The sequence below is a fragment of the Gorilla gorilla genome, chromosome 12, assembly GCF_029281585.2.
Source record: "Gorilla gorilla gorilla isolate KB3781 chromosome 12, NHGRI_mGorGor1-v2.1_pri, whole genome shotgun sequence".
Taxonomy (NCBI): Eukaryota; Metazoa; Chordata; class Mammalia; order Primates; family Hominidae; genus Gorilla; species Gorilla gorilla.
This window is the reverse complement of record NC_073236.2, coordinates 79,000,840-79,017,987: the sequence shown is the minus strand read 5'-3', so window position 1 is coordinate 79,017,987 and position 17,148 is coordinate 79,000,840. Positions and strand designations below refer to the sequence as shown.

General features: G+C 39.1%; 1 protein-coding gene across 3 annotated transcripts in view; it reads left to right on the top strand.

The window, feature by feature from the left end:
* PAPOLG (poly(A) polymerase gamma) overlaps positions 1–16,033 on the top strand; it is a 42,185-nt gene extending 26,152 nt beyond the window's left edge. For 2 of the 3 annotated variants that reach the window (XM_004029281.5, XM_055377949.2), the window contains exons 12-22: positions 270–354; positions 740–793; positions 4,537–4,656; positions 5,098–5,207; positions 9,337–9,458; positions 9,705–9,865; positions 11,192–11,280; positions 11,536–11,756; positions 12,274–12,339; positions 12,528–12,584; positions 14,631–16,033. In XM_004029281.5, coding sequence (XP_004029330.3) covers positions 270–354; positions 740–793; positions 4,537–4,656; positions 5,098–5,207; positions 9,337–9,458; positions 9,705–9,865; positions 11,192–11,280; positions 11,536–11,756; positions 12,274–12,339; positions 12,528–12,584; positions 14,631–14,729 — 1,184 coding nt within the window. In that variant the 3' untranslated portion in view covers positions 14,730–16,033. Of the gene's footprint in view, positions 1–269; positions 355–739; positions 794–4,536; positions 4,657–5,097; positions 5,208–9,336; positions 9,459–9,704; positions 9,866–11,191; positions 11,281–11,535; positions 11,757–12,273; positions 12,340–12,527; positions 12,585–12,852; positions 12,901–14,630 lie in introns of all 3 variants that reach the window. The other variant, XM_055377948.2, reaches the window with a different exon arrangement.
* Positions 16,034–17,148: the final 1,115 nt, after the last annotated feature.

Genomic DNA, 17,148 nt, shown 5'->3' with positions numbered 1-17,148 from the left:
ATTAGCCGGAAGTGGTGGTGGGCACCTGTAATCCCAGCTACTCAGGAGGCTGGGGCAGGAAAATCGCTTGAACCCAGGAGGTAGAGGTTGCAGTGAGCTGAGATGGATCCACCACACTCCAACCTGGGTGACAGAGTGAGACTCTTTCTCAAAAAAAGAAAAAAAAAAATTTCGTCTGGTGGAATTTGAGATTTTGTAGTAGTAGAGTGATTTAAGAGCTGGTCCCTTTTCAAAATCATTCTTCTTCTTCTTCTTTTTTTTTAATTTAGGTCTTGCAGTCACAGATGAAATTCTTCAAGGAAAATCAGATTGGTCCAAACTACTTGAGCCACCGAATTTCTTTCAAAAGTATAGGTATGTGAAATTTTGTATTTTGTATGTTTGTGATTTTTTTTTTTTTAAAGAAGAATGTTAAACATAGTTAATATATGGCAAGTGACAGCTCTTTTATTTCTTAAGCAAGAGAGAATAGATTAACAAAAATCCTAAGAGATAAGAGTGTTTCTTTATTCTGGTAGTATCTAATCCAGTATTAGTGACTTTTTAAAGTGAATTGTTTTTTACTTGTAGGACCTAGAATTAATTTTGTGAAAATCAGAGCACATTTAATTTTCATAAACTGTGTGCCTTTATTAGCTCATTTGTTCAGTGAGAGGGAGGGAAAAAAGGGGATGATTAAAAAGCAGGCTGTAACAATTTTTCTGGCTTTTTTTTCTGATTGTTGCTGAAAATTCTTCAGACATTATATAGTATTGACTGCCAGCGCATCAACAGAAGAAAACCATCTAGAGTGGTAAGATTTCTATTTCAAGTTTTCTACCTACTGTGTGGTGATAGTAACTTATTTATATGGTGCTTTACCATTTATAAAGTACTTTCTTGCTTGATTTTCAAAATTATTATATCACTTTTTTGTTTGTTTGTTTGTTTGTTTTTGAGACAAAGTCTCTGTTGTCTAGGCTGGAGTGCAGTGTCGCGATCTCAGTTTCGCCACGTTGGTCAGGCTGGTCTCGAGCTCCTGACCTCAGGTGATCCGCCCACCTCAGCCTCCCAAAGTGCTGGGATTACAGGCCTGAGCCACTTCGCCCGGCCTTTTTTTTTTTTTTTTTTTTTTTTTTTTGGAGAAGGAGTCTCCCTCTGTCACCCAGACTGGAGTGTAGTGGCATAATCTCAGCTCACTGCAACCTCCGCCTCCTGGGTTCAAGTGATTCTCCTGCCTTAGCCGCCTGAGTAGCTGGGACTACAGGTGTGCACTTCCATGCCCTGTGGCTAATTTTTGTATTTTTAGTAGAGATGGGGTTTTACCATGTTGGCCAGGCTGGTCTCGAACTCCTGACCTCAAGTGATCCGTTAAAATTATTATATGTTACTGGTGATTGTTGTGCATGACCATGGAGCTTCAGTGTTTAAAATATGCCATCAAATTAATGTTTCAGAATCAGGAGGGACATGAGCGAAAGACATATGTATAGATGTTGCTTCTTATTGCTTCTCAGCCAGATTTAAGCAAAATTTTGAGCTAGTTTGGATGATTCTGATAGCCACCATCTGAGTTTCTCTTTTCTTTGTTTTTATTTTTTATTTTGAGACGGAGTCTCGCTGTGTTGCTCAGGCTGGAGTGCAGTGGCGTGATCTCAGCTCACTGCAACCTCCGCCTCCCGGGTTCAAGCAATTCTCTGCCTCAGCCTCCAGAGTATCTGGGATTACAAGCACCCACCACCACGCCCAGCTAATTTTTGTACTTTTAGTAGAGACGGGGTTTCACCATCTTGGCCAGGCTGGTCTTGAACTCCTCACCTCGTGATCCACCCGCCTCGGCCTCCCAAAGTGCTGGAATTACAGGCGTGAGCCACCACACCCGGCCTGAGTTTTTCATTTTTGCCATTGTGTTTACCTCCAACAAAACTCAGTAGAAAAGACATTTTGTATATCCTTTTAATTTAGGAGATAATGGCTTAAATCTTTCAGATTAAGCTTCCGTCAACAGGTAAGAGATATTTGTGGTCAAGAAGTAGTGTGTTCTTTCTAGTGCATCTGAATTTATCCCTTCTGCCTCTACTATATTCACATCCTTGGCTCTATCAGACGGAAGCTGTTAGACCACCAGAGATGGTTGTACTTTCCTTGGGTCTGACTTCTGGAAAAGCAAAACAGCAATACTGTTTTATTTTTGCTTCAAGAGTTTAATCCTTATTTCATTGATAATTAAAGGGACTCTGAAAATAATCCTGTCACTGAAACAGTATTTTGTTTGTCTAGATCTGGAGTCAGAAAATAGGGTCTAGGCTAAATTCAGTCTGCCACCTATTTTTATAAAGTTTTATTGGAACATAGCCATGTTTCTTCATTTATATATTATCTATGGCTGCTTCTGTGCTTCATAGCAAAGTTGAATAGGTGTAACAAAGACTGTATGGCCCAGAAACCCTAAAATTTACTATTTAGCCCTTTACAGAAAAAGTTTGCCAACCTGTCATTTAGATGACACTGGAATAACACAGATTTTTGTAGATTTACTGTTAAAGCACACGTAATTATAATGTATAAGCTTTTGCTGATGTTTTTAAAAAATGTTAAAATGTTCTTGTAATGTTTCTAATTCATAAAGTCATTAATAAGCTGCCATTGGTCACATTTCTTAAGTGAGATAGAAATAAAATTGCAGAAATCCGATGAGACTTGCTGTATTTTAATAGGATGTGATCCAAATTTAGTGAATTTTTTTTTTTTTTTTTTTTTTTTTGAGATGGAGTCTTGCTTTGTCGCCCAGACTGGAGTGTAGTGGTGCAATCTCAGCTCACTGAAAGCTCCACCTTCCAGGTTCATGCCATTCTCCTGCCTCAGCCTGGCAAGCAGCTGGGACTACAGGCGCCCGCACCTCGCCTGGCTAATTTTTTGTATTTTTAGTAGAGACGGGGTTTCACCATGTTAGCCAGGATGGTCTCAATCTCCTGTCCTCGTGATCCACCCACCTTGGCCTCCCAGAGTGCTGGGATTACAGGCGTTAGCCACCGTGCCCAGCCCGTGAATTTTTTTAAATGCAAAGTCTAGCATGATTGTTTCATATATTATGTGCCAATATTAGTTTCATTGTTTAAACTTATCTTAGCCTTAGGACTTATTTTTTTTTTTAGAGACGGAGTCTCACTGTCACCCAGGCTGGAGTATAGTGGGGTGATCACACTGCAACCTCAAACTCCTGGGATCAAGCGATGCCTCCTGCCTCGGCTCCCCAAGTAGCTGGGACCTGCAGGCCCTTGCTACCATGCCTGGCTGATTTTTTTTTTATTTTTATCTTATAGGGATGGAATCTCACTATGTTGCCCCAGGTGATCTCGAACTCCTGGCTTCACGTGATCCTCCCGCCTCAGCTTCCCAAAGTGCTGGGATTAACAAGCATGAGCCACCGCACCCGGCCTAGCCTAGCCTTAGGTTTGAGACATAAGATGTGAAGGTAGAAAAAGATTCAGGACTAGATTAACCAGCAGTTTTTGTTCATGCCCTAAGCCATGACTGTTTTATAGTCTTAACTAAGGGTATTTTAGATTCAGGAATGCATTACATAGATTAGTTCTTCTATTAAAAAAAAGAACACACAGAAATCTACTAACTTGTCATTTACTACAATGGCATTTTAAATGGGGTTCCTAATATATTGGGCTGAAATTTTTAAATGAACATGTAAAGATTCATAGGTAATATGCTGTTTGGTTTACTTGAGTGTAGCTTTCATATTTAAAGTTGATATAAAATAAATTGTGTTTACAATGGCATTTAAAATGGGGTTCCTAATATATTGGGCTGAAATTTTTATTTTATTTATTTATTTATTTATTTAGAGATGGAACCTCACTCTGTCACCCAGGCTGGAGTGCAGTGGGGTGATCTTAGCTCACTGCAACCTCCACCTCCCAGCTTCAAGCAATTCTCGTGCCTCAGCCTCCTGAGTAGCTGGGAATATAGGTGTGTGCCATACTCGGCTAATTTTTTTTGTATTTTTAGTAAAGACAGCGTTTCACCATGTTGGCCAGGCTGTTCTCGAACTCCTGACCTCAGGTGATCTGCCCACCTCAGTCTTCCAAAGTGCTGGGATTACAGGCATGAGCCACTGCACCTGGCCTGAAATTTTTTTTTTTGAGACGGAGTCTTGCTCTGTTGCCCAGGCTGGAGTGCAGTGGCACGATCTCAGCTCACTGCAACCTCCACCTCCCAGTTTCAAGTGATTCTCCTGCTTCAGCCTCCCAAGTAGCTGGGATTACAGGCACTCACTACCACGCCCAGCTAATTTTTTGTATTTTTAGTAGAGACGGGGTTTTGCCGTGTTGGCCAAACTGGTCTTGAACTCCTGACCTCAGGCGATTCACCCACTCTTGCCTCCCAAAGTGCTGGGAGTACACATGTGAGCCACCACGCCCAGCCCGAAGTTTTTTAATGAACATGTAAAGCTTCGTAGTTAATATGCTGTTTGGTTTACTTGAGTGTAGTTTTCAAATTTAAAGTGGACATAAGATAAATTGTGTTTGTTGTTTATTTTAGGGTTGGATTAGTGGAATCTAAAATCCGTGTACTTGTTGGAAACTTGGAACGGAATGAATTTATTACTCTTGCCCATGTGAATCCCCAGTCATTCCCAGGGAATAAGGAACATCATAAAGAGTAAGTTAATTGTTTTTTAATACTTTATTTCTTAAATAATGTTATTTGGTATATGCATCATTTCAGAGTAATTGTGAGATTTTTGTTTAACAGGCATTGATGGGAGTATGACACATTATATATTTGAGTTTGAGTGTCTAGGCATTAAAAATAAGTACCTAACTACTTTGGTAGCCCAGAAACCCCAGCAAAACACCATCACAATATTTGGAGCATCTTTAAGAATATATTTAGTAAGTCATTTTCATAGCTGCTTAATCCTTCTTAGAACAACAGGGGATAACTTACCAGTTCTGGATGTCACTTTTAAGAATCTGGCCAGACCACTGAAATCTGTATTTGTGAGATAGAGACATAGAGACCAAGTTTTAATTATGAAATAGCATCTGTAAAGTTGTAAAAAATAATAATTAATGGAAATTCTTAAATTTTACTTTATAGCAACAATTACGTATCAATGTGGTTCCTTGGGATAATTTTTCGGAGAGTAGAAAATGCAGAAAGTGTCAACATAGACTTGACATATGATATACAGTCATTTACTGATACAGGTAAGACTCCATCATCATAGAGCTGTGATTCTCAAACCTGGCTAATACTCAGTGTCATCTGCCTACAATCTGGCTGGCTGTACTTATTAAAGTTCCACAATTGGTTAAGTGAACATGGCATATCCGTATTGCTGTTAAAACAGGAAAGGAGCCGGGTGCGGTGGCTCATGCCTGTAATCCCAGCACTTTGGGAGGCGGAGGCGGGCAGATTACCTGAGGTCAGGAATTCGAGACCAGCCTGGCTAATATGGTGAAACCCCGTCTCTACTAAAAATACAAAGTTAGTAGAGTATGGTGGTGGATGCCAGCTGCTTGGGAGGCTGAGGCAGGAAAATTGCTTGAACCTGGGAGGAGGAGGTTGCAGTGAGCCGAGATCGCCCCACTGCACTCCAGCCTGGCCCACAGAGTGAGACTGTCTCAAAAAAAAAGAAAAAAGCATTATGAAGCAATTTCCAAGATATATTAAGTGGGGGGTAAAATTCAGAACACTGTGTACACTGTGCTATTTATATAAAAATAAAAGAAAAAATAAATACACATTTGCTTACAAATGCATAGAATATCTCTGGAAGGATACTTAGTTTAAAAAAAATGGCAAGACTGGTTGCTTCTAGGTCAGGGTACAGGATAAGGAGACATCACTGAATACTCTTCAACGCTTTGAGTTTTGTAGCATGTGAATGTTATCTGTTTTATTTTATTTTGTTTTAAGAGACAGAGTCTCACTCTGTCACCCAGGCCGGACTGCAGTGGTGCGATCTCAGCTCACTGCAACCTCCACCTCTGGGGTTCAAGTGATTCTCATGCCCCAGCCTCCCGAGTAGCTGGAATTACAGGTGCATGCCACCAGGCCTGGCTAATTTTTGTATTTTTAGTAGAGACGGAGTTTCACCATGCTGGCCAGGCTGGTCTTGAACACCTGACCTCAAGTGATCCTGCCTTGGCCTCCCAAAAGTGCTGGGATTACAGGCGTGAGCCACCTCGCCTGGCTGAATGTTATCTGTTTTAAAACAAAGAAAGGAAAGCTCTTTGTATGTACAACCAGGGTTTGTGATCACAGTCTTAAAGATGACTTGTTTTTTGCCAGGCACGGTGGCTCACAAGTGCTTGTAATCCTAATACTTTGGGAGACTGGGATGGGTGAATCTCTTGAGCTCAGGAGTTTGAGACCAGCCTGGGCAACATGGTGAAACCCCATCTCTACAAAAAATACAAAAAAAGGTTTGCCAGGTATCGTGCCTTGTGGTCCCAGCTATCTGGGAGGCTGAGGTGGGAGAATTGCTTGAACCCAGAAGGTCAAGGCTGCAGTGAGCCGAGATTGCGCCATTGCTCTCCAGCCTGGGTGACAAAGTGAGATACTATAAAAAATGATGAGTTCATGTCCTTTGTAGGGACATGGATGAAATTGGAAATCATCATTCTCAGTAAACTATGGCAAGAACAAAAAACCAAACACCGCATATTCTCACTCATAGGTGGGAATTGAACAATGAGAATACATGGACACAGGAAGGGGAACATCACACTCTGGGGACTGTTGTGGGGTGGGGGGAGCGGGGAGGGATAGCTTTAGGAGATATACCTAATGCTAAATGACGAGTTAATGGGTGCAGCACACCAGCTTGGCACATGTATACATATGTAACTAACCTGCACATTGTGCACGTGTACCCTAAAACTTAAAAGTATAATAATAATAAAATAAAATAGAAAATAAATAAATTAATTAAAAATTAAAAAAAGACTTGATTTTTATGGGTTTTTTGTTTGTTTTAAATGGAGACAGGATTTCGCCATGTTGCCCAGCCTGATCTCGAACTCCTGGGCTCAAGCAATTTGCCCACCTTGGCCTCTTTAAAGTGCTGGGATTACAGGTGTCAACCACTGCACCTAGCCAGACTTTTATGTTTTTGATATGAAATAAATATCAGTAAGTACAGAATTGCTGAATATATTTCAGGATCAGTGAAAAGTATGTCTTTCACATCTAGCCCTCTAGTCACAACTCTGGAATATCTTAATGTATCTGTTATAAATTTGGGGTTATTTATCTTAAGAATCTGGAATAGTTATACAGTTATACATTCATACTATTAAAAGTATTGGCTTGGCTCATCTGGGTTTTCTGAATTCTTTTGAAAGAGCCCTCATATTTATCATGAAAATGCAGATTCCTGGCTGGGCGTGGTGGCTCACGCCTGTAATCCCAGCACTTTGGGAGGCCAAGGCGGGCAAATTACCTGAGGTCTGGAGTTCAAGACCAACCTGGCCAACATGGTGAAACCCCACCCATCTCTACTAAATATACAAAAATTAGCCAGGTGTGGTGGCGGGTGCCTGTAATCCCAGCTATTCCAGAGGCTAAGGCAGGAGAATCGCTTGAACCTGGGAGGCAGAGGTTGCAGTGAGCTGAGATCTCGCTGTTGCACTCCAGCCTGGGCAACAAGAGCGAAACTCCATCTCAAAAAAAGAAAAGAAAATGCAGATTCTTATGTTTCACCTTAGAACCACTAAATCACACTCTGGGGAGGGAGCCAGAGAATCTGCAACTTAAACAAGCACTCCTGGTAACTCTTTTATAATCAATCTGGAATAAAAACATTTGCCATAAATGTTTCCATTCTAATTAGGGCTTAAATTTTTTAAAAAGGATAAGACTGGGACATAGTTTATTATAAATTTATAAGATATTATTTTTCAGATGAAGAAACTTGAGGCCCCAAGAGATTAAATAATTTACTACATCTCACAGTACTTGCTGTGAGTACAAGCCTCCCATCCCCTGTCTTCAGTGCGCTTATAATCTCATTGAGTATATTTACAATTAAAACATTAAGAAATTTGTGTGGTAGTTAATAAAACCTGTTTTTTCATTGGGTATATTTACAATTAAAACATTAAGACATTTGTATGTGAGTTAATAAAACCCATTTTCTTATAAGGCGTGAAAAGCACTAGAATGGGAATCTAGGGCTGTGTGGATTCTGATCCTGGCAAGGTATTCAGAGCTGTTTATCCTCCTTTTCTCAACTGTACAATAAGGATGTATTTGTAAGATGGTTCCTGAAGTCTGTCATTCTATGATTGGTGTGGTAGCTGCAGTAGTAAATTCTCATGGAGGAGGAGGACAGCTTGAATTGCACCTTGGATATTTGGCCTAAGAATTAGCTTAGAAGGCCAGGTGCAGTGGTTCACACCTGTAATCCCAGCACTTTGGGAGGCCAAGGTGGGTGGATCACTTGAGGTCAGGAGTTCGAGACCAGCCTGGCCAACATAATGAAACCCTGTCTCTACAAAAAATCCAAAAAGTAGCTGGGCATGGTGCCATGCGCCTCTAGTCCCAGCTACTGGGGAGGCTGAGGCAGGAGAATAGCTTGAACCCCGGAGGCAGAGGTTGCAATGAGTTAAGATTGTGCCACTGCACTCAAGCCTGGATGACAGAGCGAGACTCTGTGTCAAAAAAAAAAAAGAATTAGCTTAGACCTGGGCAAGTAATTATGAGGAGAGATTGCCTTTGGGGAAAATATCAGAAAATAAGATCTGGAAAATACCGTTTTTTAAATATATTTATTTTATCAACAAGGTTTGATTATGAGAAAGTCTTAGAAGGTGGACATGGAAAAACTGTTGGATTCATGGCTGGGCCCAGTGGCTTACGCCTATAATCCCAGCACTTTGGGAGGCCGAGGTGGGCGGATCACCTGAAGTCGGGAGTTCTAGACCAGCCTGATCAACATGGAGAAACCCAGTCTCTACGAAAAATCAAAAAAGTTAGCTGGACGTGGTGGTGCATGCCTGTAATCCCAGCTACTCGGGAGGCTGAGGCAGGAGAATGGCTTGAACCCAGGAGGCGGAGGTTGTGGTGAGCTGAGATTGCGCCATTGCACTCCAGCCTGGGCAGCAAGAGTGAAACTCCATCTCAAAAAAAGAAAAACTAGTGGATTCATGAATAGGATTGTGATGTGATGGAAATGTATTAAAAATATTTGTTTTGTGAGAGGGTTGTGGGTGGGTGGGTGGCTGGTGGTGATAGTGGGGAGATAGTAAAAGTATATGCATTTCAGAAAAATTAGGCAGATCCCTTGGTTCAGAAAGAAGTTTTCCATTTAACATATTAACATTGTTACAGTGTACAGACAGGCAAACAATATAAATATGCTAAAGGAGGGAATGAAAATTGAAGCAACTCATGTAAAGAAAAAACAACTTCACCACTACCTTCCTGCAGAAATTCTTCAAAAGAAGAAAAAGGTGAGTTTATAATCTTAACCCTTCAGTATGGTTTTACTCAGACAAATGATCTGGGACCAAATTTGCATTCTACAGCTCCCAAACCTATTGAGAAAAATAAGGAAGATATAGGCAGTTCAATCTAGGACTAAAATCTCATTTTCATTAATCACAAGAGATAATTTGCTTAAGTGACCTTCAGAATTGAAACCAGTCTTTATATTGTCATTTGCATTTTGAAATCCTAAAATCGTTCCCTTCTTTCAGCAAAGTCTCTCTGATGTCAGTCGAAGCTCGGGCGGACTTCAATCCAAAAGATCGTCTCTGGATAGCAGTTGTCTGGATAGCTCCAGAGACACTGATAATGGAACACCTTTTAATTCTCCAGCGTCCAAGTCTGATAGCCCTTCTGTAGGAGAAGCAGAAAGGTCTGTCTTTATTTCAAATGTGTCCTTTTGGTTTTCTGTTCAGTTTATTTGAGGATAATGTGAACTTTTCTATACCTCTGCTACTGCCTTTTAAAATTGTTAAAAGATTTCATTTTACTGGCTGCTGGTCAATTTCTTGTTTAGAAATAACTCGTGGTAATCCTGTGGGAAACGGTATAGGCTTATGAGCACATGGGACTAGATAGGTACACAGAAATGTACACATTTTTTGCTTAAATTTTTCTCTTCTTACTGGGTCCTCTGCATTTTTCCCCCTTTTAGTTCAATGAAATGTTAAAGTACAGGCCTGAGCCAACAGTTGTGGCCAGGCACGGTGGCTCAGGCCTGTAATCCTAGCACTTTGAGAGGTCAAGGCAGGCGAACTGCTGGAGCCCAGGAGTTCCAAGACCAGCGTGGGTAACATGGCAAAACCCTGTCCATACAAAAAAATACAAAAATTAATTGGCCGGGCACAGTTGCTCACGCCTGTAATCCCAACACTTTGGGAGGCCAAGGCGGGCAGATCACCTGAGGTCAGGAGTTCGAGACCAGCCTGGCCAACATGGCAAAACCACATCTCTACTAAAAATGCAAAAATTAACAGGGTGTGGTGGCATGTGCCTGTATTCCCAGCTACTTGGGAGGCTGAGGCAGGAGAATCGCTTGAACCCAGGAGGTGGAGGTTGCAGTGAGCTGAGATCGTGCCATTGCACTCCAGCCTAGGCAACAAGAGCGAGACTCTGTCTCAAAAAAACAAAAACAAAAATTAGCTCGGCATGTTAGTGCACACCTGTAGTCCCTGCTACCCGGGGGGCCAAGGTGAGAGAATAGCTTGAGCCCGGAAGGTTGAGGCTGCAGTGAGCCGTGTGTTCATGCCACTGCACTCCAGCCTAGGTGACAGAACAATACCATGTCTTAAAAAAAAAAAAAAGAAAAAAAGTAAATGTTACAAGAGTGTTTTAAATAACTAATGGGGCCAGGCGTGGTGGGTCACATCTATAATTTCAGCACTTTGGGAGGCTGAGGCAGGAGGATTGCTTGAGCCTCAGGAGTTCAAGACCAGCCTGGGCAACATAGTGAGATCCTGTCTGCACAGAAATAAAAATTTAAAAAATTAGCCCGACATGATGGCACACACCTATGTTCTTAGCTACCTGGGAGGCTGAGGTGGCAAAGTTACTTGAGTCCAGGAGGTTGAGGCTGCAGTGAGCTGTGATTGTGCCACTGCACTCCAACTTGGGCAGTAGAATGAGGCCTTTTCTCAAAAAAGGAGAAAAAAAGTAATATTTAAATCATTTATTGATGATAATTTAACACTTTCATTAGGAATAGTGCTGAGCCTGCTGCTGTAATTGTGGAGAAGCCACTGAGTGTACCACCAGCCCAAGGACTTTCCATTCCAGTGATTGGCGCAAGTAGGTATCTAAACTTGTATATATTAATAATTATATTTACAAAAAATTAGCTAGGCATGGTGGCACACGCCTGTAGTCCTAGCTACTTGGGAGGCTAAGATGGGAGGGTCACCTGAGCCTGGGAAGTCAAGGCTGCAGTGAGCTGTGATCAAGCCACTGCACTGTAGCCTGGGTGATGGGAATGAGAGACCCTGTCTCAAGGAAAAAAAAATTACATAAATGTTTAATTATTAAAATCCTTTTTTTCCTTTTCAGAAGTTGACTCTACAGTAAAAACTGTATCACCCCCCGCTGTGTGTACCATTCCTACCGTAGTAGGACGAAATGTCATTCCTAGAATCACAACACCTCACAACCCTGCCCAGGGACAACCGCATCTGAATGGAATGTCAAATATAACTAAGACTGTTACACCCAAGAGATCCCATTCCCCATCCATAGATGGGACTCCTAAGAGGTTGAAAGACGTAGAAAAGGTAAAGTTACAACTTTAGTGGTGATTCAGTAGTTGATATTTTTTATAGTTAATACTAAAGAAACAATTTTCCATAGCTGTTGGTGTTCTGTTAGGAGTTGGCTGAAAAGAATATTTACCCAAATCTTAAAGAAACAATATTAATTGCTTATCCTAAATTGAAATACTAATACGTCTGAAAATTTGAATGATTGGTCTGAGTTTCTCCTTGACTTACAGAAGTCATTACTGATAACAAAATCTCATTTCTTGTGTGTTGATATGCCCTGCTTCCAGTAGGTGGTGGTAAAACTATATTTGTTAGAATCTGAATTGATTTAACCAAAAAGATCACCCAAACTGTAGAAATTAACGGTGGCAGTTGAATTCAATCTAATTTAAATTATCTTCTCTTACCAATCCATGTTTATAGTAATTTTTATAATAGTGTAACCAATAACTAGTCTTCCAGTTTATATAGATTTATATGGTTTTTTGTAGGTACATAATAGCAATCTATTTCAATGTTTATATTTTAGTTTATTCGACTTGAATCAACATTTAAGGACCCCCGCACGGCTGAAGAAAGAAAAAGAAAATCAGTGGTAAATATATTAATAGTGTGCTTCAGAATATTTATTGTAAAGCGCCATGTTTCAGGAAAAGTGCCATATTAGAAAGTAGGTCAGATTAGATTTATTTTCAGGTTTTCGTTAGGTTTTATTTTAAGTAGAAATAAATGTTTGCATATAGGAAAGTTAGTTTTCACTTGTGTTGATTCTTCTGTTTTTAGGATGCCATTGGAGGAGAATCTATGCCTATTCCAACTATTGATACATCACGCAAAAAGGTAACAAGATAGTCTTGTTCATAGGTACAGTACATAGGTAAAAACTCATAGGTAATCTACAAGTACAAAAGGCTTATTAAGAGCCTAGCACTGGGAAAAAGTAAGATTTTGTCCCTGTCCCCAAGGACTAGCAGTGTAGTTGGGGTTGGAGATAGCAAGTATATAGTTCTGAATGTATGTACCTCAAAAGTCTAAAAAAGAGGCAGTAGTTTAAGACAACTTTATTATCTATTTAGATTATGTTCACCCTTTGTTTTTTATCTTTAAGGAAGCAGTTGGATGCTCAGCACATTAATTTCTTACCAAGCACCTGGAGGTATATCTCTGTTGTGTACTATTGCTTACTGCCAAAACATAGGTTTGATCATTAGGAACCATATGTATTAATATTTTAGAGGAACCAAATGTAGTGGTATATATAGTAAGTACCTTTAAAACATGAGCTAAACGCCCCTAAATTGTAATTTAAATGTTTATTATTTGAAGAATTACTTTTATAACTAATAATGTGTGTAGTATTAAGTGTGGTATGCTAAAAAGCAAGTACTCAAAAACCAGCCTTGTGTAAATAGAGAAAGCCCTTCTCTGAGAGTTTATGATGAACAGAATGGCTTATTTATAATAATGATAAATAATTATAAATATATATATGATAATTATAAATTATAAATAATAATAATTTATAACAAAACAGAATGGCCATTAAATAGTAAAGTGCTTTTCATCATCAACTGTTACCCTGCCAGGTTCTCCAGGATGTAGTAGCTATTCTAAAGCAAAATAGTATACTCACAGGCTATTAGTTGTAGATTTTGAGCCTTTAACATAAGATTAAGTTACAAAAAATATGAACGTATAATTATGTGTGATGGTGGAAGAAAAAATTTTGAGATGGATATTGAAGTACAACAGAGTGAAATGACATATCTGGATTTTTTAATATATCAAGTCTAAAGGGAAAGTGGGTACACCAAACAATTGCAGCAAAACTATAATAATGTCTGAAACTTGGTTTTGGCATTTAAGTCCTTATTGCCCTGGTGTCTACTTCTTTGTATATCTGAAATTGTTCATAATTGTTTTAATGCATATGGATATGATACAGATATTGGCTTAGCCAAGGTAAAACAAGAGGAGAATTAAGCAGTCATCTCTTGACAAGAAACTAACTATCCCCATTACACAAGTCTAGATTTTGCCTTCCTTTTTTTTTTTTTTTGACATGGAGGCTCGCTCTGTCGCCCAGGTTGGAGTGCAGTGGCACAATCTTTTTGTATTTGTAGTGGCTAATTTTTGTATTTGTAATGGAAAAGGGTTTCACCATATTGGCCAGGCTGCTCTTGAACTCCTGACCTCAAGTGATTCACCCGCCTCGGCCTCCCAAAGTTCTGGGATTACAGGCGTGAACCACCATGCCTGGCCCTAGATTTTGCCTTCTTTATGTAATAATCTTTAATGCCCTCAGAATCCCTCAAACCGATGTCCCTGAATTTCATAACCATCAAAGTTATCTAGCCTAAGTACAAAGTTCAGTTTTCCTGAGAACTTAAGTATCTCACAGATTGAGTCAGTGTTCTTCTTCATGAATGTATTACAGAAACAAATTGAGGGACATAACTGTCAGATATTAAATTTTTCTCTACTACACACACTCATTTTTCACTTCACACCCCAAGAGCTTCCTGTTTAGTCACCATGAACTTCCTTTTTTTTTTCTTTGCTTGACCTTAAGGACTGTGTTCTTTACGCATTTCTTGATCCAGGCATGGCAGTTCCTCTTTTCCTGTACATATTCACACTCCTGCCACTTCTACCCTTTCTCTTATCCCTCTGCTTTTCACCTCTGACTGTAAAAAGAAGTAGCAGTTCTGAAAGCAAGAGTTCCCTATGAACACTGGAAGGAAATATTCATTGCATACTTGAGTGTTTAGGAGCTAGAGGGTTTGGGAGAAAAACTCCCCAAGTTTTGTGACTGACTTTCTAGCTGGGCCTTTATAATATATATGATGTGCTTTTCCTTTTTTGTTTCCTCTTTCTTTCTAATAGAGACTACCCAGTAAAGAACTACCAGATTCATCATCTCCAGTTCCAGCAAATAACATCCGTGTCATCAAAAATTCCATTCGACTGACCCTTAATCGGTAAAAGCAGTGCCTCCTCACTTAAGTGAACAAGCAATCATTTAGTGGCATAGATGCAGCCACTTGTTTTTTAAATAGAAGTGGCTGTCATATGTGAAATAAGGTGAAAGTGACAGCCTTCAGCCTAATAACCTTGAAGTGGTTTTTGAACTGTCAAACTTTGACCTGCAGATGCTGTAGCATTCTCTCACTGCTACATACACTTCTCTGAGGATCACCTGCTGTCAAATTGCCATCTACAGTATTACAGCTTTGCATTTGGGGGTTTTACTGCCTTAACTTTCAATGCTTGTTATGGGAACCAGTTCTTAGCCACTTGGACACTGATAACAAGTCCTGAACTCCTTTTTTGTTTTGTTTTTTTGTGGTTTTTTTTTTTTTGTCTTATGTTGTAATCATTGTATAGAGCTAAAAAAATTGAAAACAAACAAAAAAATTGTCTTGTATTTTCCAAATGTTAATACATTTACTTTAGCATTGAAGCCACTTTGAAACCTGAGATAAATGAATGTGAGGTATCTTTTCTGCTTTCCTCATTTGTGTAGATGTACTGTCTGTTCTGTTGATTTAAATTATTTTTTTCCAGATTGGCACATGAAATATTTAAACTTTTTTGTGTGCCTTTCTGTCCAAATGTTGCATAGTTACCAGGGAAGATTAGTCCAGTGATTACATAAGAGTTGGGCACCATAAATTCTCTATATTTTGCCTCCCATGGAGGCCTTTGAAATGCATCTTTATTAAAAATCAAAATATAACCAGGATACTGAAAGTCAGTATATGAATGGTAAAATTGTTACATATCCTATTTCATGCCATTCTTGTTAGTTGACTGGTATTTTTTACTGAGGAGCAACTCATTCCAGCATCAACAATAAGATAACCTTTAAGTATGGCAAACTTGTATTTTTGAGGTGTAAAATTAACTTGGCATGATAATTCCTGATCATTATTTACCCCATAACTTCAAATAGTTTCTTCACGGACTAGGCATGCAGAAATAAGCAGTGGATTTTATTGAAACCTAAAGGCATTTTGAATGACATTGTTACCAACCATTAATTGGCTCAGGACCTTTGTAATTTTTATTTAACTATGAGTTGTCTTTTTTTATGCTGCTTTTTTCAATGCATTTCTTAATATTTTTTAAGTTTCATGAATGCATGCTCAGTTTATTAAAATCCATAACCATGTAATTCTTGTAATATGTTGATTCAGTGTTTTGTAAATGAAGTCGTATGTATTTTCAGAGTATTTTTGTATGTACTGTAAGATACCATCTTTTCAAAGAGAAACGTTTAAAACCTTTATTGTCTCTCCTTAGTCTAATTTTTTAAATACGGATTATGCTTGAATTACTATATTTAAAATGAAAATGTACAGATTACACAGCCAGGAATGCTAGTATCTACCACCTTCTTTAGATTTCACTCAGCATTTAGTAGGTCCAGTAGGAAAAACCCAAAATGGTACATTGAGTAGTGTGGGGAAGACACCTCGTGTATTATAGGACTCACGGGATGCCATCTAGCAAGTGGAGAAATAGCAGTCCATTTTCTCTTGCAAGCCCTTTACCATTGAGTTGAAATTCTTGAATTGTCAGAGAGCCGTATCCTCCAGATCCCACTCCTGTTCATTGCCCCTTAGGTCTCCAAAATGTAAATTCTAATGTTTACCTTGTACCATGGAAAACATGAAAAGAGTCTTAGAAGTAAAGAACAACAAGGAAAAAAGTTTGTTCTATTATTCCCTTTTTATATAGCAGCAAAAGATAAGAATAAAATCACATAACCAAGTTGAAGCTTCCTTGGCAAAGCTGTTGTCTTAGCTGACTCTTTCCCTTTATTCAGATATTTTGGGATTGTTCTACAAATAGTCTATTTGAGCAAAAATGAATGATTATGAAAGAACTGAATAATTATCACCTGACTTCAACTTTTGAAAGCTTTAGTAAGGAATTTGATTAAATTTTATATACTGGATGTGTATACATTTCTGCATTTAATATCTTTTGCTTTTAAATCAGCCTTCAAAGTATCTTTAGGAATTCCTTCTATATCCATGTTTACTCCATTATGTAAATAGATCTTTGGAGTGACTGGTGGAGTTTTTCTTTAATAAGGAAGCAACAAGTCTAACCTTGTACTATAGGATAGGCATTTATTTTAGATTAAGGAGCCCATTCAACATGTCAATGAGTCAACATTAGAGTCCTCAAAGATAGCATTCTTCAACCTGTTTGGTAACTGAGGAGTTGATAAAATACTTTTGAGATGGTGGGGTTTGTCAGACATAAAATGTTTTCTATCCTGACCAGTAGGTAGAACTTTGAGTACATTTCGTTAACTTGGTGAGAAGCTTCCATTATACTAGTTCCAAGTAAAAAAGGAGAAAGTATGATCTGGGATTTTGTGTTATGATCA